This window comes from Lactuca saligna, chromosome 7 (assembly GCF_052625555.1).
Source record: "Lactuca saligna cultivar CGN05327 chromosome 7, ASM5262555v1, whole genome shotgun sequence".
Taxonomy (NCBI): Eukaryota; Viridiplantae; Streptophyta; class Magnoliopsida; order Asterales; family Asteraceae; genus Lactuca; species Lactuca saligna.
This window is the reverse complement of record NC_136423.1, coordinates 33,733,619-33,759,467: the sequence shown is the minus strand read 5'-3', so window position 1 is coordinate 33,759,467 and position 25,849 is coordinate 33,733,619. Positions and strand designations below refer to the sequence as shown.

Here is a 25,849-nt window from a genome sequence, read left to right as displayed (position 1 = left end):
ATATATTATTAAAACATTTTATATAACCATAACAAATGTTATACCATTAAAAGTTATTATATTACCTTCAAGCTAGAACCAATGTGGAATATTGTTAAATCATATTAGGGCTGACAAAATTGTACCATGGAAAACCAACCAACATGTTACCAACCGAACCAAGAAACTTAGTAGCCAATATATTTGGTAGCCAACATGTTTGGTTGGTAGTACCGTACCAATTGATCAATGTTGGTACGGTAATGGTACAAAAATTGGAATACCATGGTAATACCGTACCAACCAATTCATTTGATATGTATATATATATATATATATATATATATATATATATATATATATATATATATATATATATATATATATATATATATACTAGCCGTTACCCGCGCACAGCGGCGGGGACAAATAGCTTCTTTCAACGATATTTTTTTTTTTAAAAAAAAATGTTATGTTCCAAAAGAAAGTTCATGTCGTGGGTGAGAGGAATGGCAGTAGTCGTGATAGTGGTTAGTTGAAGGCGGAAGGAGGCAGAGCGGCTGTGGTGGTGGTGGTTATACTGTCTTGGTTACTGGTTAGAGTTCTTCGAGAGAGTGTGCGTATATTTCTTACTTTGAAGGGATTACGAAGATAGATATTATGAGATGGCTTGTTACCAATGTGAGAGAAGAGATCCTCTATAAATTGTTGATATTGACCGCTTCAAATGGCTAAAGTGTTGAGATTGACGGGTTCAATTTGCAAATGAATTCTTCTATTAATTTGATACCAGATTTTTAAGGGATAAATGATAGGGTTAAAGTTTTAATATTATTATATTATAAATGGGTTGTACTTCAAGCTTAATAGTTTGGACGTCTTAAAAAAATAATATTATTATATTCAATCTATTTATAGAAATAGTTAGATTTCTTTTATAAGTAGTAAATATATATTTCAACTGTTAATTGTATTTAGTATTTACAGTTTCAATAATATTATATTAGTAATTTGGTCGTATTAGTCAATAGTTATTACTACATTAAAGCACAATATTAAAACTTTACGTTAGCGTTACTTCAATAGAATTATTTTGTAAACTAAAAGAACTACATAAATAATTTCTATACTACACATCAAAATCCCGATGTCTTTGCTTGTTTTTAAATCTTATAATAGAAAATTAAAAGAAGTTGGTATATACCATTATCAATTTGTACCAACAAAACTTGTTGGTAGCCAAATAAATTGGTACTAAGTATACTTGGTACGGTACCGGTAGCAATTTTTTTATACCAATTGTAGTTGGTACGGTACACGGTTTAGAGAAAAATAAATTGGTACCGTACCAATTCCACCCTAAATCATATAGGCAGAATTTTGTATATTTCATTACTAAACATTTAAATATCATAATTGTTCGACCTACACTCTAAATATCGTATTTTCCCTTCTAATGTTTTTTAATATCATATGTACTCAAATCTATTTGTTGGATAATTTTTATTGATTTATAATTTTTTTCATCATTTTAAAATCATTAAAACTAAAAACAACAAAATGGACAATATTGACGTTCCTTCACAAATCACTGTCAGATGAGGTTGTACTTAGGTCGTCGACTTCCTCAAATTTTTCGGTGTCTTGCCATCTTCTTTCTTTGCTGACGGCTCTATGTTGTTGCATCAAGGGTAATAAGCACCCGTTATTTATGTCCTTTGCCTTTCTTTATCTTCTTTATCTTTTTTATTGAGGGTCAAAAGTTAGGTATTTGCATTTCCAATGTATATTTGGTTTTAAGATATGTGAGTTTATTCTTACATGATATATGATTAAAGTCATGTTTATTTCCTAAACAATATTCCACGCATTTTGAAGGTGAATTCCATTGTCTGTGACCTTAATTGGGATTCTAATATTCCATGCATTATGAAGGTGAATTCCATTGTCTGTGACCTTAGTTGGGATTCTATACTAGAGCTTATTAAATCTCTGGATGAGCACTATAAGAAAAAAAATGGGCAATTGATCTTGAGTGAGTCCTTTCTTTGTAAGCCTATAATTGGTTTTAAATCACTTTCATGACATTTTTGGTTAACTGATTCACAACTCATTTGAATTATTTTAAGGAATTACCTACCGAGGAGTTTGGGATTCTATTTCTATATCTAAGAGAGACTTTCAGCTGCTGCATCAGGAGAAATCAATCAACAACAACAACACTCTGAAATAAGTTTCAATCCTGTTATATCTCACTTTGAAAATTATGTTCAATCATCAAAATGACACTATGCCAACTTTAACTGGGTATTGAAATCCTACAATAGATTTAGAAGCTTTCTTGTGGGAATTCATCAACACTTTTATGTTGATGTTCGCCATTAATGGTGTTGCAACTGATGATCAGTATGTTCAATATTTTCTATTTGATCTTAGTTTCTATACTCTTAGATGTGTTGATTTTAATCTTAAAATCGATTACCTGATGTGTATTGCTTGTGTGTGACTACAAGGGTGAATGAAGGAACTCGTATATATTAAGAAGCTGCGATAGGGAAAAAACAAGTTACGATAGGGAAGACACCAAGTTGCGATCTGCGATTGTAATTAGCCTAAACACGTGATCTGGTATATTGCAAAAAATATATATGATGAGAGAAAAACTTCTTTATCTTCCTATCAAAAAAATTCTTATCGGATATATATATATATATATATATATATATATATATATATATATATATATATATATATATATATATATATATATATATATATATATATATATATATATATATATTTGTGTGTATATAAAACATAAATATATGCAAATGCATTTACTATGAAATACATGTTTCTATATATTAAATTATAAGAACGTATTTGCATATATATATTTTTTTTATAAAAACGTGATTGTATATATTTTTATAAAACACATCTTTTTATGATTTTTTTTTTATAAAAAATATGTTTCTATACAAATGTATTTATTATAAAAAAGATATTTATATATACATAAATATATACAAATGTTTTTGTGCATATATATTCAAACACCTATTTCAATACATATAAATACATACATATATACAAATATTTCTATTATGAAATAGGTGTTTATATACTTTTTTATTATAAAAACGTGTTTGTATACATTTTTATAAAAATGTGTTTGTATAAAATTGCATTTATTATAAAATAGTTGTTTGTATAATTATGATTTTATAATTCAAAAAAAAAAACATATTCGAAACAAAATTTTGAAAAAAAAAAAGATGTAAAATAAACTAAATATATGATGAATTTGTAACAAAATTTTGAAATCTATGTCAAATTGAATATTTTAGACCAAATTTGTAATAAAATTTAAAATGTAGGCCACAAGTGTAAATTTTAGACCAGATTTGTAATAAAATTTAAAATCTAGACCGAAATTGTAATTTTTGAAAGTTAGATGAAATGTTGACATATTAAAAGGGTCAAGATGAATACAATTTCCAGTTTTTTTGGACTTAATTGACTAAAAAAATATAAAGAGTTATCGAATATGCGTCATAAGTATAAAGACTTTTCAGTAGATTTTCCATTATATAAGTACTGAATATATAGTTAATTTACAAATCACTGACATAAGTTTTTTTTTGATGTAGTAACTTACTCCACATTTACCAGGTTCACCTCGTTAGAAATTCTATTTGTGTGCCTGCTAAATATTGCTACGCATTATGTTTTCACTTATGCAATTATGTGTGTTCAATAAATAAAGGGCTGTTTGTTTTTTTAAAACCCACTTTTGGTTGTGTTGTGCAGAACACGTGTAACGCTTGGTCTTTCGTAACTGTTTGTTTTTTAAAAGATTTCTAACTTAAAAACCTATGTGCGTGCGCTATATGATGTAGCATTGGATCCTCCTCTTCAAATAACTTCTAAACCTTAAATAAATAAATAAAAAGGTTAAAAAGAACGGTACATCATCCTTCTTAATGCTACCTACAATATCCAACCTCCATGGTTTTCCTCATCGTCGTCATCCATCACTATACCTATGTCGTCGGCTTCCTTAGTCGATTCCTTTGATGTTGTTGTTTGTTTGCCACCACTAATGTTGTCGTAAACCAGGTCCATTTCCTGAAATCGTTTTTTTCTTATTCATGTTGCAAGTGTTGCTGAAATTTCATAGATTATAGATTAATTTCATTAATTGAAGTTCTTATTATTCTAAAATTTCATTATAGTGCTTAATTTTTACTGAAACCTGTTAATTTCATCAATTGAAGTTCTTGTTATGCTGAAATGTCATTCTAGTGGGCTAAAATGTCATTATTATGTGATAATTTGCTTATATATACATACATACATATATATATATATATATATGTGTGTGTGTGTGTGTGTTAATGTTATTGTGTGCTGAAATGTTATTATTGTGTCCCAATTTGCTCGTATTTGTAACACCCAAAAATTTAAGCCAAATTTAAACTTTCAAAACATGTCGAATTCATCAAAACATTACAACTTTGTTTTCAAAATACATTTATATCAGAGTTTTCCCAGAAACATAACATAATAGGAGGAGCTGTACAATCACACCTTTGCCTTGCCGCGATCCCCTGAGGTACCTGAAACAATAAACTGAAACTGTAAGCCCGAGAGCTTAGTGAGTTACCCCCAAAATACCGATACACTTACATCCACATAACCATGTCACACCATAACATATCATAACAAACTGAGCAGAACAACACATAACGGGTCGACAGCTTAACATACTGGAATACCCCTGGGCCCACAGTGTGAGTCTAGAATGCCTACCGGGCCCTCAACTCGCATCTGGATTGCCACCGAGCCCTCAGTACGAGTCTGAAATGCCTACCGGGCCCTCAGCTCGTATCTGGAATGCTCCCAAGTCCTCAGTATGAGTCTGGAATGCCTACCCGACACTCAGCTCGTATTTGGAATACTCTAGGGTTTGTTGGCTACCGCACGGAGCAGTACGACCTCAACCCATCCCACATAACAGATTAGCATGTAACAGATAATGCACATACATGCAATCAATCAGTATCATAGGTAGTCCCACAGGCCTACCCTCTAGCGTTTCAACTAGCATGCATGACTAACTTATATTCTACATAATACAACTACTAGGATATCATATCCAATGGGCTGGCCTTGGTGCCTTAGACCCCTTAGTATAGTGAGGATAACTCACCTCGCAATTGTCTTCGGAAATAAGAAAGCTCAACTCTTGGGTCCAACACGAACTCCACCACCTATATGTACCACACAACCTTTTCTTAAATCTCCCAATCCCAGAAACCAACATAATTCAATTGGTCAACCATTGGTCCAAGTCAAAGTCCATAGTCAGAGTCAACAGTCTATGTTGACTCAACTCGTCGAGTGCAGGTCACCGACTCGCCGAGTTCTTCCTGAATTCGAGAAGTCGTGAAATCCTTGTTTGGCTCGTCGAGGTTCCATTTTTAACTCGTCGAGTTCATACGTGACCAAGATTTGGAAGAAGCCCTAGCCAACTCGCCGAGTCTTCTAACAACTCGCCGAGTTCAAGGCAATCTTCAACGAACTCGCCGAGGTGTTCATCCAACTCGCCGAGTTCATGGCCATCTTCAACGGACTCTCCGAGTTTCTCATTCAACTTCCCGAGTCCATGCAGTTCTTAATCCATGCAGATACTTTTTAATCCATGGCAAGGTCCCAGATTATAGATCCAAGCTCCTAAGGCATGTTTATCATGTAAAGTTGCAAACTTTACGTACATGAAAGGCTCTAAAGGCCCTAAATGATCAACCTAAGCTCTTAATGGAGTTTTACACCTTGGGAGAGTCTCATCCTTGAACAAGCTAGGAACTTTATGAATCTAGAGGTGAAGGGAAGTCCAGATCTGAAGTTACAACTTCGGATCTTTAGCTTAAACATGGAGAGCCTTTCATAACACCCATCCAAGAGAGGTTCAAAAGAGAAAATGAGTTTAAGGAACAACTTAATACCTTCCAGAGAGTGATGACTAAGGAAATCCCTTAGCTTCCCACAAGTTCCTGGCCTTGCTTTTCCTTGCTACCTCAAGTGTTTCCTTCTCCAAGGTTACTCCTCCAAGCTTGAACATACCAAAGAACACACACATACGATTTAGGGTTTGAGGGGAACAAGAAGCAGTAAGGGGAGGCTGGTGAAGGCTAATGATCCTTTAACTAGGGTGTAAAACAATCATAATTTAGGGTTTCATCTGCCATCTCCTACTCGTCGAGTCCCCTAGTGGACTCGTTGAGTAGGTCACTAAACACGCGTTCCATTCCTGCTGCTACTCGACGAGTAGGGCAACCAACTCGCCGAGTAGGACATAAGGCCAATTATTCTTTATTTAAATTCATACCTGGAATCGGGGCGCTACAATATTTGTGTTGATTGTTGGTCAAATCTTTTAAGGATATGCTCGCTAAAATTTGAATTTTATATGTTTTTTTGTTATTAGTAATGGAAGATAAACATATATGGACCAATGACCTAATACAATTCTTATTGGAAATTTGTTTTGAAGAAGTAAACAATGTGGGTAGAAAAAGAGTTAGTTTGCACAAAGACTCATGGAACACATTTAACTTAATGGTCGAGCAGTACAGGAACTTTAAAAATGTATGTGTGTGTGTCTATATATATATATATATATATATATATATATATATATATATATATATATATATATATATATATATATATATATATATATATGTTTAGGTTCATTTGAAATCATGTTAATTTTGTAATACCGTGAGACGCAATCTAAAAACATTTTTAAAATTCAAAATATAATTCAAAATCCAAAAATTCTTTTTTTAATTATTATTTCCGTCATTATTTTTACCTTAAAAAATTAAAAAAATAAATAAAATATAATAAAAACTTAGCGTTTTTTTTTTTTGAAAAATACGTGAAGTATTCTAATAGAATATTACACTGTAAATATTTCAATGTAATTTTTAGAATGTTAGAATATTCTAATATGCTAGTAGATTTGTCAGATATATAATATTGTAACATCCCGAAATATCAAGAGTAGAGTTGAAGGGCTAAAAGAGTAAATTGGGAAAGAGTGACTCGGCGAGTCCATGTGCGGACTCGGCGAGTAGAGTCGCAACTTGGTCGCGTGTTAAGTGGCCGACTCGGCGAGTCAGGGTAATGGACTCGGCGAGTAGGTGCTGAGTGGAGAAAACCCTAATTCTCGGGGTTGAGCCTTATATAAAGATCATTATGTTTCCCTCCCAGCCTCTTTATCACCCCTTGAGCCCCAGAAACCCCTAAATCACGAAGAAGCACCATTGTTGGATGGAGTGGAGCTTGGAGAATGTATTTGTGAAGGAATTTTGGGAGATTGAAGGCTTGGAGCAAGGGGCTTTGTTTGAATTCGAGTCTCATTTCAATTAGGGCATTCCTTTGAGGTAATATCTCGTTTTTTGAGCTGCTATTTCTTAGATGCATCATTTTGGGGATGTTGGAGATCATATCTTTGGATGTATTGGAGTTTAGAGGTTAGATCTGAGGTTGCTACCTCAGATCTGGAAGGGAGAAGGTCTAGAGTGCATGAAAGTCCCTGTTTGTGAGTGGTTGATGGAGTCATCTTGTCCCAAATCCTAGCCCAATGTGCAAACGGCTTAGATCTCTTTGGATTCACGTAAAGTTTTCCACTTTACGTGATGGATGGGTTGTAGGAGGCTAGATCTATCAATTGCATGGCCTGGAGTGCTTCTAAATGGATTCAGAACGGTGGTACTCGGCGAGTCACATGGGTCGACTCGACGAGTTGCTTGCAGATGGCCTGGAACTCGACGAGTTGGAAGAACAACTCGGCGAGTAGGTTGAAGATAGCCTTGGACTCGACGAGTCCATTTGGACTCGGCGAGTCTTGTCGAAGAGTCCCAAATATTCTCTGGTAGAGTCGAGAATCGGTGAGTTGAGGGATGACTCGGTGAGTCGAGTGCGAGTGGACTCAGAGTTGTTGGACTCGGCGAGTCTTGGGGTGACTCGGCGAGTTAGGTCGCAGATTGAATGAAATTCTGATTATGGGAACTCGACGAGTCACAGAGTTGACTCGACGAGTAGGGTCAGTCAGGGGTTGACTTAGATTGAGGACTTTGATTTCGACCAAGGATTGGTCGTTAACTTTTAGGGTTTGGTCAGCGATGTGGCCTTTGGGCAAAGAGAGAGGTAAACTAGTCTTTTACCCATGAGAGGGTGTTATGAGAGGATTTATTCTAGTCTCGAGAGTTATATTCATGAGAATATTTGCTTTACGTGTTAGGCGGTGGCGAGTTTGAGATTCCAGTGTGGGGATATCTGCTTTCTGCTTGCCAGGTGAGTCTTGTCACTATACTTTACCTTGAGTAGGTAACCAGAGTTATGTGTTCAGAGTATTTGTATGCTATATGTACGTGATGTGTTGTACTGCATAATTTCTATGTGATTTATGCTGTGCATGTTTATAGAGTTGGAACAAGAAGGTTCCCAGAGTTAGAGCCTGAGGGTTCACAGAGTTTGGGTGCACGGACCCATAGAGTTATAGCCTCGAGTGGCTAATATGTGTTATGTGTGGTATTTTGGGGAACTCACTAAGCTTCGTGCTTACAGTGTTTTGTGTGATGTTTTTTTCCAGGTTTCTTTCAGTATCACGGGACGGCACCGACTTGATTGTACACACTAGAGAAAGAGTCATATTTTGGAGGATCCTGGTTTTCTATGCAAGTGAAAATGGAGTCATGTTTTGTAAATCGACTATGAATGAGATTTTAAATAAGTGTTTCTAAGAATAAAATGATTATTTTAAATGAAAAATTTGTCTTGAAATTTACGGTGTTACAAGTTGGTATCAGAGCCTTGGTTTGAGGGATTCGGATGCGCCTTTCGGTAAATCTGGACTCAAACTGAGGAAGTAAGAAAAGTTTTAAGGAAATAATTTTCTAAAAATGAATAAGGGTTCAAAGAGGAAGCAAGAAAGAGCAGTGTGTACAATCAGCCTGAGCCCGAACGGTGATTTCCCAAAATACCCTTATTTTTTTTTTGTGTTATGAGATATTTATGATGCACCTTATGAGATAATATTGCATGCTAGAGACAGTCTAGGTATTTCATATGTTAGGACTAGAGTGGCCTGATTTGTGATGCCTTAGTCTAGGACTCGTTGTTATATGTGTTATGCTTTTGAGTATGTGATGAGTGAGAGTATCCAGTTAGAACCCATGAGGGGTAGAGTTACAGAGTTTGGTGGTACTTTCGAGGATGAGCCGAGAAGGTGGAGTTATCACAGAGAGGGAGTTCTATGTATTCTTCGATGCTCGAATGCTGCTTGCTTTGTGCTTTGTGGAACTCTCGATGATGGGAGTCAGCTACCAAGTGAATATGACGATATTCAGGAGGTAGATGGCTGGCATCATTAAGAGCTCTTCAGCAGCTGATAGCAAAGAAGTGGGAGGACAACGAAAGAGCTTAGGGAGTAACCCGATCCAGGTGAGTGCGCTTGTAGAATAGAGAATTTCGCTGGGGAGCGAGCACGCGCGATGGGATTGGTGAAAGAACAGGTCGAGCAGCTATTTAGAAGCTCTGGGATGGTCCGTGTGGAAAGTATGGGTAGATGTGGCAGGTAGTATGGGCCCGTACTACTGAAAGCAGAGGACCCATACTTGATACAGGGAGCATTCTGAAGGTTCTAAGGAGCGGATTGAGGAGTGATGTTATGGTTCGGGTACCATACATCAGAGCAGATTGAGGAAGTGATGTTATGGTTCGAGTACCATACATCAGAGCCGATTGAGGAGTGATGTTATGGTTCGGGTACCATACATCAGAGCAGATTGAGGAAGTGATGTTATGGTTCGGGTACCATACATCAGAGCCGATTGAGGAGTAATGTTATGGTTCGGGTACCATACATCAGAGCCGATTGAGGAGTGATGTTATGGTTCGGGTACCATACATCAGAGCAGATTGAGGAAGTGATGTTATGGTTCGAGTACCATACATCAGAGCCGATTGAGGAGTGATGTTATGGTTCGGGTACCATACATCAGAGCAGATTGAGGAGTGATGTTATGGTTCGGGTACCATACATCAGAGCAGATTGAGGAAGTGATGTTATGGTTCGAGTACCATACATCAGAGCCGATCGAGGAGTGATGTTATGGTTCGGGTACCATACATCAGAGCAGATTGAGGAAGTGATGTTATGGTTCGGGTACCATACATCAGAGCAGATTGAGGAGTGATGTTATGGTCCGGGTTCCATACATCGGAGCGGATGGAGGAGTGATGTTATGGTCCGAGTACCATACATCGGAACGAATTGAGGAGTGATGTTATGGTCCGGGTACCATACATCGGAGTGGATTGGGGAGTGATGTTATGGTTAGGGTACCATACACTGGGGCATATTGAGAAGAGATGTCATGAAGTGAGTACCATGGGTCGTAGTGAAGTATGTTTGTGGTTCTCCGGTTATTCGGTCATGAGTAACTTTGTTGAGGCGTCCCTTGAGAGGGAGATCGAGAGTCCCTCAGAGTATTTTAGTAAGGAGTCAGTGAGAAGGGAGAATTTCGATCTGTGTTGGGCAATCAGTCGATAAAGGAGATGTCACCTCCTATGATCTGGGAGGTACTGATTATGCTCGTGTGAAATATGAGAAGCATGATGTTTTGGTTTTGGGTTTAGGGGTAAACCCTGCAGGTCGTCATTGATGATGATTTCCCACCAGAGTATCAGGTAGCAGGTGTGCCGCGAGGCAGTGATTTATCATGAGCAGATAGTCAGTTGGGACTAAGATGTGTGAGGACCACACTACACCTATTTGAGCATAGTAGGAGGTATTGTAGTGGTATCAGTGGGGAGTTCAGTCGAGTTCAGCGGTGCAGAGAGTTTTCTATCCATGGGGTGTTGAATCTGGGAGTGAGTACCTGTTCTTGGGATGAACACGGTGTTGGAGTGTTGGTTGATGAGTTGAGGTGAGGGGTACGATGATTTTATGGTTCAGTCTATGAGCCAGGGATGTTATCGAGCAGTTGAGCTGTTTGGTACTAAATTGGTATGAGATTTGGAACGACTAGAGGCAGACGTGACGAGAAGTTCTTGAGGAGTTCACCAGAGGCTCAGAGTATATGAGGTCGATTCATTTCCTTAAGGGGGGGATTATCGGGCGTTGTGTAGCACCTTCCGGGGGCCGGTGCGATTTTGCTGGAGAATATAGTTATGGGTTAGTTGCGTGCTATTTGGTGATGGTTCGAACCCTAAGTGGGGGAGAACCGGGTGTCGTATGTAAGAAAGCAGAGATTTGTCAAGAGCAGTTATAAGTGGAGTATAGAGATATGCGGTAAGAAATCATGAGACCAGAGATGTCGGTGATCGAGGAAAGGGGTCAGAGTGAGTTAATGCGGGAAGTACTTGTTTGAGAAGGATGAATGTCTCCATGACAGGTGTTTTTTAGTCAGGAATCTGGTATTGGTCAGTGTTGGGGCAAGTAGATAAAGAATGATTGGGCAGCCAACTCCCGGGTCAGTATGCGTATCCTTGTTTGGATTTTGAGCGGCGGGAAAAAGGGTTTCGGAGAATTATCAGTGTATTTCGTAGTGTTAGCGTTTCTTCGTATTGCAATTGAGAAATTGAATACACCGAAGTTGCAACTTGAGAAAAATGAAGATCTAGTTATGGGGTTTAGAGGGAATGTATTATTGCATCTATATGGTGCTTGGGGCAGGAGATCTGTGGTTGTGGCGGGATCTTGTGATGTTCGTTGGGGGTGTTCCGAGGTATCCGGGTATTGATATCTTTATTTTGAAGTTATTCGTGAATCTTGAGTTGAGACGACTTGTGGTATATCAGGTATCTATGGATCTAGTGAGAGCCTTCGAGTATGGGCATCTAGGGAGATTACTTGGGAGAGTGGATCTTCGTAAGGGTGGACATCTGTTATGACGATTGCCTCCAGAGTCTGTGATGAATATTCGAGACGAGTATGGGTAGCCGCCTATGATAGTCTGTGGAGCACGAACTAGTGGAGTCAGAGGGTGTTGTGATACTGCGGGGAGCCATAGTACTCACTAGTCAGAGAGTGTTGTGATACTGCGGGGAGCCGTAGTACTCACTAGTTAGAGGGTGTTGTGATACTGCGGGGAGCCGTAGTACTCACTAGTCAGAGGGTGCTGTGATACCGCGGGGAGCCGTAGTGCTCACTAGATGGCAAGAGAGTGTGATGATGGAATGTTCTCCGATCAGTGTATGATGTGGAAGAGTTTTGGGCTTGAGTAGCCCTAGTATTGAGTTTTTGGAGCCTGGATGTTAGACCGGGGGCGAGACTGGGGTCCCCGTCTCTGTCGGGGAATGTGGTGAGATGCGCAAGGGATATGCGCAGCTAAAACCAGAGATCAGAGTGGAGACGATCCTCGGTTGGATTGTACTTTCTTGCATAAGGACAAGAGAATTTCGTGACTTGCGTGTCACGAGGCCGGGATAGTGGTCACGGGGAGGAAGTTAGTGGGATATTTGGATCATGATTTGGGTGACCTTTGGAGGCTCAGTTGTGGAGTCAAAAGCTGACCTGGTGACCAGTCTCGAAGAGGGATATGAGATGAGCTAGAGCCTATCATGATGATGTCTGAGGACACCTCAGAGGGAATGAACGATTCAGACGCTCAAAGACATGCTTCGGGCATGTGTATTAGATTTCGGAGGGTGTTGCGGCACGTATTTATCCTTGGTTGAGTTATCCTATTTCAACAGCCATCATTAGTGCATCGGTATGCCACCCTTTGTGTTGTTGAATGGGAGGAAGTGTCGGACCCTCATTTGCTGAGGAGAGTGTCGATTCGCGGAAGTGGAAGTTGTAGTGAGAATGGATGATTTGGAGTATGATGGTCGAACATTGTGTCTGTGGCAGTGGTATGGAATGACATTATGATGGGGTGTCTGCTGAGGATGCGGAAGGGATTCCGCGGGTGTAGAGCCAAGAGTCTCAGGATGGATGTAGGGATGGATTTGGGACTCCCAGCTTGATTCTGATCAAGGGTCGTGTGCGTAGTGGTGGTGTCTCCTGGGGATGTTAGAGATGTCATCAGTGCGACGGGTTCTCCTAACCCAAGAATGCAAAGGTTGGTGCGGCTTGGGTGCTTGATTGCAAGAAGAGGACTCATGAGAGTTGCTCTGGGATTGAAGAGTGGGCCTTCCTGTCGTCACGGATTGGATAGGATAGGATTCGGATCGGGGATCCGATGGTTCATGGCTTCTAACCCTTATGGGTCAAGTGATTGTTGAGATTTGGGTCAGTGATGCTTCATGGGTAATTCTCGGATCGTTGAGTGTGGTTATCAGAGGGTACATCCGGTGCCCGGTTCGAGACAGTGGTCAGGACACCGTAAGGAAAGGGAAAGTGTGTTCGAGTTTCGATGGGTATGTCTTGTGAGATCCGGTCCGATTAAGGCCAGGTGGCACGTTGTGGGAGTATTTCTGGAGTTGAGTTGCTGTAGGCTTCGAGGGCGAAGCCTAATTTAAGTGGGGGAGAATTGTAACATCCCGAAATATCAAGAGTAGAGTTGAAGGGCTAAAAGAGTAAATTAGGAAAGAGTGACTCGGCGAGTCCATGTGCGGACTCGGCGAGTAGAGTCGCGACTTGGTCGCGTGTTAAGTGGCCGACTCGACGAGTCAGGGTAATGGACTCGGCGAGTAGGTGCTGAGTGGAGAAAACCCTAATTCTCGGGGTTGAGCCTTATATAAAGATCATTATGTTTCCCTCCCAGCCTCTTTATCACCCCTTGAGCCCCAGAAACCCCTAAATCACGAAGAAGCACCATTGTTGGATGGAGTGGAGCTTGGAGAATGTATTTGTGAAGGAATTTTGGGAGATTGAAGGCTTGGAGCAAGGGGCTTTGTTTGAATTCGAGTCTCATTTCAATTAGGGCATTCCTTTGAGGTAATATCTCGTTTTTTGAGCTGCTATTTCTTAGATGCATCATTTTGGGGATGTTGGAGATCATATCTTTGGATGTATTGGAGTTTAGAGGTTAGATCTGAGGTTGCTACCTCAGATCTGGAAGGGAGAAGGTCTAGAGTGCATGAAAGTCCCTGTTTGTGAGTGGTTGATGGAGTCATCTTGTCCCAAATCCTAGCCCAATGTGCAAACGGCTTAGATCTCTTTGGATTCACGTAAAGTTTGCCACTTTACGTGATGGATGGGTTGTAGGAGGCTAGATCTATCAATTGCATGGCCTGGAGTGCTTCTGAATGGATTCAGAACGGTGGTACTCGGCGAGTCACATGGGTCGACTCGACGAGTCTTGTCGAAGAGTCCCAAATATTCTCTGGTAGAGTCGAGAATCGGTGAGTTGAGGGATGACTCGGTGAGTCGAGTGCGAGTGGACTCAGAGTTGTTGGACTCGGCGAGTCTTGGGGTGACTCGGCGAGTTAGGTCGCAGATTGAATGAAATTCTGATTATGGGAACTCGACGAGTCACAGAGTTGACTCGACGAGTAGGGTCAGTCAGGGGTTGACTTAGACTGAGGACTTTGATTTCGACCAAGGATTGGTCGTTGACTTTTAGGGTTTGGTCAGCGATGTGGCCTTTGGGCAAAGAGAGAGGTAAACTAGTCTTTTACCCATGAGAGGGTGTTATGAGAGGATTTATTCTAGTCTCGAGAGTTATATTCATGAGAATATTTGCTTTATGTGTTAGGCGGTGGCGAGTTTGAGATTCCAGTGTGGGGATATCTGCTTTCTGCTTGCCAGGTGAGTCTTGTCACTATACTTTACCTTGAGTAGGTAACCAGAGTTATGTGTTCAGAGTATTTGTATGCTATATGTACGTGATGTGTTGTACTGCATAATTTCTATGTGATTTATGTTGTGCATGTTTATAGAGTTGGAACCAGAAGGTTCCCAGAGTTAGAGCCTGAGGGTTCACAGAGTTTGGGTGCACGGACCCATAGAGTTATAGCCTCGAGTGGCTAATATGTGTTATGTGTGGTATTTTGGGGAACTCACTAAGCTTCGTGCTTACAGTGTTTTGTGTGATGTTTTTTTTCAGGTTTCTTTCAATATCACGGGACGGCACCGGCTTGATTGTACACACCAGAGAAAGAGTCATATTTTGGAAGATCCTGGTTTTCTATGCAAGTGAAAATGGAGTCATGTTTTGTAAATCGACTATGAATGAGATTTTAAATAAGTGTTTCTAAGAATAAAATGATTATTTTAAATGAAAAATTTGTCTTGAAATTTACGGTGTTACAAATATATTCTAATATTCTACTAGAACATTCTAATATTCTATTAGAATATTTAAAAGATATTTCAAAAAAACGGTAGCTTATTTTATTTTATGGCTAAAAAAGTGACGAAATAATATTTTTTAAAAAAAATTCGAAAATTTTCAATTATTTTGCATTTTAAAAATGTTTTTTGATCTACAAAATGAATGGATAGGATTGCGTCTCGCCGTTTCACAAAATATAGGGGTTTTACATGAATCTAACCCTATATATATATATATATATATATATATATATATATATATATATATATATATATATATATATATATATATATATATATATATATATATATATGGGTATGTGTGTGTATATGTTTATGTGTGTGTGGGTATATTTTTAACATTTGTGTATATAGTTGGCAATATTCTTATACTACTTTTTCAATACTGGTTTAGGTACATCCGAAGGTTGCTTTCTTGAAACCTCTCCTATTGTTGTTTCTAGAACTTTGTGCAACCCTCTTTGATGGAGATAGTGAGATTGATAATCTTAGGTGGACCTCATCCCAAACAAGACCAGGACATGGATCAACCTCTTTTCATGTCCAACCACTTCAGCTTACGATGAACTTAATGTCTCATTTCAAAATAACATTATGATCGTTGATGATGATGAATATAATGTTCCAACACATGACACTGCGGTGGACCGTGAATATATGATTCAATTACATGATGAAATTGTTGAGCAGTTGTTGCAAAACATAGAATGAATTATTTTAAATGAATTTTTTATTTAAGACTAAATTTTTTATTGTAAGACTAATTTGGTTGTAATATTATAATTATTAAAATTTTAGTGTTGAAAAACTATTTTATGTTTGTAAAATAGTTCATTTCAATTTTAGTTTATTTCAATATTCTGTAGAGATTAAAAAAAGAAACAGACTTCTTATTGAAGACTGCATATGTTTAGTCAATTTCTCTATTGCAGAGGGTTGTAGATGTGGTCCGTAAACTACAACCTTTTTTGCTTCAAAAAAACAATAAATGCCTAAATCATGTAAACCAAATGCACCACACCATATCATACTTTATAACATAGTTCAGAAATTTTATGAAAACTCTTTAATTTTTAAATTTATAAAACCTTTATCTAACACTTTTGAACAAACCCTCACATTGGCAGTGAACCTGATCAGATATATTATAGTTGTTGTATATAAGGGTGTTGAACTCATAGGGATTAGGTATAATTGAAAACAGATTAAATCAATTGAATTAAAAAATTAAATTGATGGGTTAGTTGAAATCTAAATAAAATTGAAATAAGAAACATATTAAAGTTAAAATAATGATTTGGAAGGTTTTACCAATTATAGTGCATTGAGGTATAAAGATGTTTACCAATTATACTTATAATTATGATCTATTTAGCAGGTTTTATGATTAGTAAGTGGCTAATGTAATATTCATAAAACTATTTACCTATAAACCAACTAATTGAATAAAACTACTTTTGATCCAATCAAGAGTCTAATTCATAAAATAAACCTAGCTTAAGTTGTTAAACTAATGCTCTCTTAGATGTTAAAGTTACCGATAGATATTACTTAATCTCTAGTGTTGGTTAAATCACTAGTCATCATAGTTTAAGATAAAAAACCATCAAGATACAAGGTAGAATAATCATATTCATTGTCTAAACTATATGCAACTCAAATATAAACAATAAAAATTGAAATTTTGACAAGTAAGGTAGAAGATTTGATCAAAAAGCAAATTTTATATCAACTATATAACTTCAAAATCACAATTACAACATAGTACTCTAGTTTAGCTAAATTTAAGTGAAAAAGAAGGTTATTAGCATTTCATGTTTACAGAAAAACAGCAAAAAAAAACAAATAATAAGAATGCTAAGCATTCCAAACCTAATACTTCTTTTCAAGATTTCTCTAGATCACCTCTCTAACTCTTCTCTTCTAGTAACAAACGATGGTTATTTTTTACACCTAAAATGGTTTCCTCTTCTTGCATACTTTTCTGAGATATGAAAATATCGTATTTATAAAAAAAATAATCTTAGCGGCGCTAAGCCTTTGTCTTCGTGGCACTAACGATTATCCTTATGGAATGTTTCTAAAGTAAATCTTTCTTTGGTGTTGCTAATCTTTAACCTTGAAACGCTAAACCCGACCTTTATGGTGTCTTCGAAATTCTTCCTTATTCACTCCATATTTAGCTCATGTTTCCTTCTTTAATGCTTAATTCTGGATTTTTACTCTTTTTATCAAATATGAACATTTTTATATCATATTTATTCTTATTTTAGAATTATTCATTAAAAACACTAATATAGTTAATCATATTTTATGACTACTTTCAGAAATATCAAAGTTTCCCACACTTAAACCTTTCTTTCCCTCGAGCAAATATAGAATCATAGAACAAAATTGCTAAAATTCCAAGTAACTAAACTTAAAATAGAATAAAACAGAAAAGTACAAATCATAAAATACTAAAAATTTAAAATTTTCTCATTCTTTTTTTTTTTTTTTTTTTTTTTTTTTTTTTCAAAATTCTATCATGAAACTCATGACTTCTCATGAAATAACAAAATTGGTGTTTCAGATCCCTTCCATAGATGAAGGCCATAGCTCCTTCTTGATTAGGTTATATTTTTATTACTTAGTAATATGTTTTCGAACTCCACCATAAAGATTTCATTATTAATCGGTCGATCTGATATGTTTAACGGAGAGGGGACATATAGAGATTAGGTAAACCTCTTTATATTGGTGTTTGGTTTGCACTATTTTCTTCCCTTAATAACCTCTATTTTTAATCATTTGTATGTGGTTTGCTATTGTTATAAATGTTCATTCGAAAAATATAATGTATTTTTCAGGATTATATTGTTACATGTTATATGCTTCAACTTTTCTAAAACGACAAGCTTTTCACATGTGCTAATATGTACTTTATCACAAATAAGGCCAAGTACAAATTAGCAATGTACTTTGATGCCTCAACATGTATTAATTTTCACATCAAGAAGTTTTCATCTTGAATTTTCATCCTTGTTTAGTCATCAACACATTGTTTCAAAGCTGCATACCAATGAAATCCTTAAATAACATTTTTCATACTTTTATCTTCTTAGTGGGTACTATTGTGACCATGTGTTCACATTCAAAGATACGTATATTGACCATGTGTTCATATTGAAGTATGAGGTTGAAAATATGAAGATAAACACATATTTTTGTTTCCAGTTTTAAGGATTAAAATGAGAAGATAGCCTTATTTTATCTTCATAGTGCGTGCTATTGTGATCATGTGTTTATACAATTTTGTGAGGAACTCAGTAGCATATGTTGGTTTCATCTTTGATGTAAATCGGTTCTTACTTTAGCTGTTGTTTAATTCCAGGTGAAGTTCTATACACTTTTGGTATTGAATGTTTTTGGAAAGTGAAAAATATAAAAGGGATATTCACTAAAATGACTATTTTTTGAAGAATGAGAGAACGATGAATTCTCGTTATATTTCAATATTCATTACAAAGAAGCTTATATACAAACTTACAATTTTCGCAACCAGATATATGTGAGATTCCAAAATAATTCGAAATTTTAAATTAAGAAAAAACATTTGAAGAAAAATATTTATTTCAATATTCTAAGAACAATTTCAAAAATTCAAAGTAGAAATATTTTAAACATAATATTGTGAACATTTTGAAATTCTAACAAATTTCAAAAACTTATTCAGAAAAAGATGTTCCGTAAATCAAAAAGCATCTCATAACCGACCAAGTTTCGAAATACATGGTCATTTTTGTTATTTCTAATGTTAAATGTAATTAAGAAAAATGGTTATTTTGGAGAATATCCCGATATTAAATATCATATTTAGATTAATTTCAGGAACATGGTATCAAAGTCAACAAACATTCTACCGGTTATTCTCCTCTCACGACATTCTTAGCAATTTGCATTCCTACTAATACATATTCCATCAAACTTTTTAAGATTCAAAACCGTTTTTACACAAATAATAGATAAAGAAACATGATTTCACACGATTTAAAGACAAATGAGCCGACAAGCCCGACTAAACAAACAAATCATATGAAATACATGTCAAAATCTCAACAATCCTTGTCTTTAAACACTTGTATAGGTGATGATTTGAACCAAGGTACCCAAATAGAAGTTATCTTTTGGTACATCTTGTAGGATTCTACCCTATACTCTTGTTTGAGCATTCTTTTTTCCACAAGTGTGGTCACATAAGCCAAACACAACGTGTTTATAAGTGCACCAATAAAGACCCAAGTGCCCCCTAGGCTCCAACCAAAGATAGCAAGTCCCCACCACCATAGTTGCTCACCAAAATAGTTAGGGTGTCTAGAATAATACCACAACCCTTTGTTTAGATTAGGCACCAAAGCCTTTCCTTCTTCTTTTAGTTTTTCATTTTTGGTTACAAATGTGTAAAGTTGGGTGTCCGCTATATACGCGTAGACAATGCCACAAATGCAGACGATTGTTGCAACTACGTCCCATATGTTGACTGGCTTGTTGACTGTGTGGACAATGTATAGAGGTATACATACTCCAAATAGGAATACCTATGTCAATAAAATGGAGATTATTAATGAATCATTATGTAATACTTGGTAAATAAAAAACAAAATAAATAATAATGAAGATTTACCTGCTGAATGAGATAAACACCAAAGAACGAAACCCACCACCAGTTTTGGCCATGTTGTTGAGCCATATCGGTGAACCTCCAATCCTCTCTCGCACCCCATTGCCACTTCTCACGGCGGAGATAGTTATGAGTCAATCTGACAGCCCAAACCCATGTCAACCCCACCACCACCGCAGACCGCCACATGTTATATTCCCCATCAGGGTGGCTCGCAAAGTAATGCGCCAACAAAACCGGAATAACAGTCCAATACAAGTCTATCATCTGCAAAACCCACCACCAGTATAGATCCGGTCGTTAAAAATCACGTACTACTAAATGAGTAAATGGCAATGATTGAATAAGGGTAGTAGTGATAGATGTAATGAAATCAAACACAGATCAGAGAGTTTACCCAGTTGCTGGATTGGAGGAGGCTAATGAGCCAGAAACCGACATCGATGTTGAGGAAGAATATGGTGTTGGCCAAGATGAGGGGGTGTCGATAGCACCAATTCCATAGAGGTGAGAGTAGATGTTGATCGTTTTGGTAGTGATTAAGGAAGGAGATGTAGAAGAAGATGGAAGGAAGAGGCGCCATTAATGCAATCAAAGCATTCTTAAAAGCCATGTTTGATTGAACAAAAGACCGATGAGCTTAATGAAAGCCTCTCTAGTCTTTTATATACTACTCCTGTTCATCACATAATGCCCACCTTAGAACCTTCCATGAGTGCAAAAGTCGGATATAAATTTATATAAAAATAGACTGATAATAGTTGTCTAAATTTTTTGGAATGTAATTTACATCGTTTCGGTTTTTAATTTTAAAATTTTAAATATTTCGGTTTTAGTTATGGTTCTAATCCTATGTACTTTTCTAAAATAAAAGGCATTATAATTATCATGCGTAATGATCAACAGTGGATATGAAGGTGCAGCTAATCATCATCCCCTCTATCTGCTCACATGCACATTATATGTGACAGAGATGAGATATTACCCTTTACTTTCTTTTACGTTTTTATAATCTCCCTCTCCTCTCCTCACAAAATACTATCTATTTTAATATTGTCTTTTTGAAATGGCAGAAATTTATTATAAAACTATCATAATGCTAGAAAATAATTTTATTACAAAATAGAGATAGCTAGTTTACGAGTGTGCAACAAACCAACTCAATTCAACTTACTCTTCTTGCTTTTATCACAATCCAAAAATACCAGTAAAATATCATTTTGTCAAAGATCTTCATTAGTTTTTTAGGCTTAATCATTCCAAATAAAATGTTAAAGAAGTTTCAAAGAACTCAAATACCTGTGATAATAACCACATCAACGCTTTTCCTTTTAACTATATTAAACTTAACTTTGCACGGCCAAGCTCCTAACGGAGAGACCGGTAATTAGATCCCACCACCTAGCAACCAAGATCCGAATAGACTTGGCAATTGAAACCGATCTTTAACCAAAAAAAAAAAAAAAAATTATGCTTATTATAATATTCTCTATGAGGTTGCTACCAATATCATTAGTTCCGAGCAATTAGCATTGATCAATACCGAAAAGATAAAAAGAAACTTTTAGCATTCAAATTCGACTTTGAAAAGGTGTGTGCCTCTATAAATTGGAAGTATTTAGATGAGGTCCTCACTTTATGCTTATTGCCAAGCATGACATATATACCTCTTCTTCTAAATCACCATTCATGAATGTTGTTTTAACATCCATTTTTTAAATAACTATATTAAGAATTGGAGTTAAGGCAATTAACAATTTACTAGTATAAATGTGAGTTAGAGGGACCCCTATAAGGGGCTCTACCGCTAGACGCCGTCATGGGCACTGCCCCGGACCCCATGTTCACAAGTCCTCTCAATTATTCGAGTGTACACTTTGCACCTCCTGTCTCAGAATATAACTAAGAGGTACTTGGTTTGTCTCAAATAGAATCATAACTACTCAAAAATATCGATTGCACTAAAATCGCCAACAGATAGTTGATGACTTCTGGTTTTTGGGTTAATTAATTCTCATTTTTATTTCTACAAAGATAATGCAATTATTTTAAGGAACTAATTGCATACAAGTATTAGAAAGCATTGTACGAATTTTAAGGTGTTTTTACTTAGCTTATGGTCTTAAAATTAATTTGGACAAGGTAAACTATTTGGGGTTGGAATAAATTTAAAGTAGATCAATGGGTAAAAGTGTTCAAATGTTGTTCAGTTCATCTGTCATTCATATACTTAGGTCTCCCGGTTGGTTCCAACATGTTGTAGATAGATGGGTGGAAAGATGTTTACTAAATTTAGGATTAAACTTTCTAATTGGAAAGTTTGAGTGTTATCCGTAGGATGTAGGACTACATTATTTAAATTGGTCTTGGGAGACATTTTTTTTTTTTAATGCTAGTGAATATTACGTATTTTGAATCTTTTATTAGTCAATTCTCTTAGGGCTGAATTAGGTTGAAAGAATGATGTGGTGAGTTTATATATGTCTAATAGAACAATTCTTCTTAAGTGGATATATTTTGTTCTAATGGAGTCGAAAGCTGTCACAACCCGTTATTTTGTTTATTGAAAAAGTCGAGCTAAAGTCAAACTTCTTATCTTGATCTATTTTATTTAAGTAGATTTAAATTCTAGATTTGTTTAAAACCTTTAAAGTAGAAGTGTTGCTTAAATTAGGAGTGAATTGCATGAAACAGTGAACCTTGTCCGAACCAAAAACCCCCTCGCAGCCGCAAACCCTCGCATGAGCTGCAAACGGTTTGCAGCCGCAAACCTCGGCCGTGAACTCCTTTGGACCGCAAACTCTACCATATATATATATATATATATATATATATATATATATATATATATATATATATATATATATATATATATATATATATATATATATATATATATATATATATATATCTGTGTGTGTGTGTGTTTGACTAAAATATTCCTCACTTCTTTAATTCTAGCTGAAAACACCTCCCTTCACTCTCAAGAAACACCAACCGAAAACCCTCATTCTTTCTTAACTATCATCCTTCTTCCTTTGAATCTTGCTTAGGATCTTCAAGTGGTATTCATTCATCAAGATCATTGGGCCGAAAACCCTTGAATCTCCTTCATTCCTTCAGGAACACTCAACGGCAAACTCAAGAACACCAAGATCTTCTTGGGCTGTAAACCCCCAAGCTGGTCGTAAACACCTTGCAGACTTCCATTTTGCTTCTAACACACTTATTTGTAAGTTAACTATACAAATTAGTCTAATTCCCTATCATTCTTATGTTTATATTCACTAATTGTATACATATATATTACGTGAAATACATTTTAGGACATGTTTTGGCTCGGGATCTAACTCGTGGAAATAACTACCCATATCGAACATTCAATCGAATCGCTCACATAAGGAGAGTTCATACCCCTACAATTTACCCTTTTAAATGCTTTTAGGGGGAATACAAGTAGAAAAAAATTATATTGTGTTAACATTTACATGTGAAAACAAACAAAGGATTTCTTATGCTTTTATAACTTGTTAAAATCATTTCAAAAACTCTTTAAAACTATTTTAGATTGCGGTTTATTATCAAAAACGTATGTATTTATATATTTATGTGTAAGTATGCTTTAACGGACTTAGGACTATTGCTAAATATGTTGACCCATTCTCCTTGTTTGGTTGTGGGCTTAGGGTAGGATCACTAGTCCGACCTTCGGCTAAATCATAGTTATGCTTGTTAAATATATACAAGAATATTAAAACCCATTTTCAAGTACATACTTAACTGAGTTGCATATATTGGGCAAATGAGTCTTTCTTTAAATCATTTACAATACAGACAAATCTACTAGTAAACTATAATAGGTATAGTTTAGGGAATCAATTCATACTATTTTCTAGATCAGAGAAACATTACAATTTGCAAACAATATACAAACATGTTAGAACATAACAGTTTTCATAACAAAACGAAAACAAACTTACTGTTTATAACGAATATAATTACGGGACAAACGAAACTATTTTCACAATGTTAAGTTATAAACGGAAAGGATTTTCAGTCATTACTCATCATGCGATCAAATATTTTGTGAGTCATTCTTGTGTACTTATCTAAGTATAGGCAAAAGTCCTGATCTTATAACTAGAGTCTCTTGTAGGGAGAGTGGTGACAATTGTGTATAGATGTATATTAGGACTGACAATCCCACATCCCGACTGTTAGCTACAGTTAGGTCGGCAGACCCAGGATGACAAATGTTGTTACTAGTTTTGACGCCTGGAAAACGTCGCTATCAGGCTTACAGGGTTAGTATGGTTATGAGAACTCACAAAGAGAAAACCCCGACCTATTTACGAGTAATATATATAACTTCAATTGATTAGTATTCTTACAGTTAGTTTACAAAACAAACTTACTTCAATGGTGTTCTTTTAAACAATACTACTGCAAGTTATTACTTTCCATTATCTACACATAGAAAGGTTCATACATGATCATGCATTCTATTTTTCTAGTAAAGATAGTCTACCTTTATGGAAAACATACATTATACAATTACAAAGAACAAACATACATTATACAATTACAACGAAAAGACATACATTTACACTGTTACAGAGAACAAAACATACAAACATTTGAGTCTTAGGATTGAAGACTACTTTTATTTAATGCTGAAAATATAGGATTTTCTGGGAAGATACAAACATTTTTACTAGTTAGATACAAACATTTTGCTAGTCAGATACAATCATTTTCACTAGTCGGATATAAACATTTTTACTAAATAAATACAAAAAATTTCACTAGTTGGATATAAACATTTTCACTAAATAAATACAAACATTTTCACTAGTCGGATATAAACATTTTCACTAAATAAATACAAACATTTTCATGAAATAACTACAAACATTTGACACTAAATACTTATGAACTCACCAACTTAAATGTTGATATTCTCTTTCAAAATAACTTGTATTCTCAGAGAATCGGTAGACATGTACGCTAGCATAGGTTTCTAGAAGACGGTGCATGTTTAAGTCTCGTCTTTTATTTTGCTATACTCTTAGTGTCATATAATTATTAAATCAACACACATGTATTAACTATATTATTAATGCAATGGATGTTGTTGCTTGTTTTACTGTTTTTCATTTGTTGTGATACTTAACATGAAGTCATCCACCCCCGGACGTTTCTGTTGTTCCGGTTTGCGGTGTGACAAAAGCTTTATGGTTTCGATCTATGAAGAAAATTTATTGTATAGACAATAATTTGCAACCATCTCACTCTAGAAGCACCTCTATAGGACCATGATTCAACATTATTCGGCCGAACCTAGATGGATTGAATTGGTTTATCTTTTTCTAAAAAACATTTTTTTTTAATGAGAAGTCTTTTTCGAAAGAGTTCTCCGTTGTCAGATGACATCAGATGCTAATGGCGATTAACATGTTTTACGAGTATTATTAGGTGCAAGTGGCCTCATAGCTTTATGGCGCGATATCAGATAATTGATATCTCACCGCATAAGTGACAAGATGACATACTTCATGTGCTTTCCAGAGGATGTATGTGATGGGTTTCCTAGATTACGTCTATGTACTTGCAGAATTTCACATAACTAGTTATGGGCATATGCAATTGTAACGACATAAAATTTTCAACCAAATTTTCGTTTTTAAAACACGGTAAATTACACATCATATTTCTCAAAAACTTTAAGTCTCAATATCAAACATATTTCAAATTAGTTTTTCTACAAATCCAGGATCCACAATAAAACATAACTCCAGCTCACGGTGTGTGTACAATCAAGCCGGTGCCTTCCCGCGATCATCAGAGGTACCTGAAACACAAAACACATAACACGGTAAGCACGAAGC

At 36.0% G+C, this 25,849-nt stretch overlaps 1 protein-coding gene and 1 long non-coding RNA gene across 2 annotated transcripts; one reads left to right on the top strand and one right to left on the bottom strand.

The window, feature by feature from the left end:
- Positions 1 to 1,601: 1,601 nt before the first annotated feature.
- Positions 1,602 to 2,631, top strand: LOC145006388 (uncharacterized). The gene is made up of 3 exons (XR_013662884.1): positions 1,602 to 1,670; positions 1,858 to 2,014; positions 2,109 to 2,631. It is a non-coding gene; the product is annotated as an uncharacterized LOC145006388 (long non-coding RNA).
- A 16,510-nt stretch (positions 2,632 to 19,141) lies between these two features.
- LOC145005709 (uncharacterized protein C594.04c-like) lies at positions 19,142 to 20,606 on the bottom strand. The gene is made up of 3 exons (XM_078964820.1): positions 20,359 to 20,606; positions 19,965 to 20,228; positions 19,142 to 19,878 (listed from the first exon to the last, which is right to left on the bottom strand). Exons 1-3 carry the CDS (start codon positions 20,572 to 20,574, stop codon positions 19,396 to 19,398), a joined length of 963 nt encoding a protein of 320 aa, XP_078820946.1. The 5' UTR covers positions 20,575 to 20,606; the 3' UTR covers positions 19,142 to 19,395.
- Between the last annotated feature and the right edge of the window lie 5,243 nt (positions 20,607 to 25,849).

What these genes read in the sequence shown, in the direction of transcription:
- LOC145005709 (XM_078964820.1), bottom strand. Translation starts at nt 20,574, where the DNA reads ATGGCTTTTAAGAATGCTTTGATTGCATTAATGGCGCCTCTTCCTTCC. An exon ending in TCCTCCAATCCAGCAACTGG is followed by an intron (nt 20,229 to 20,358) that starts GTAAACTCTCTG and finishes TGGGTTTTGCAG; the next exon opens with ATGATAGACTTGTATTGGAC. An exon ending in GTGTTTATCTCATTCAGCAG is followed by an intron (nt 19,879 to 19,964) that starts GTAAATCTTCAT and finishes TTATTGACATAG; the next exon opens with GTATTCCTATTTGGAGTATG.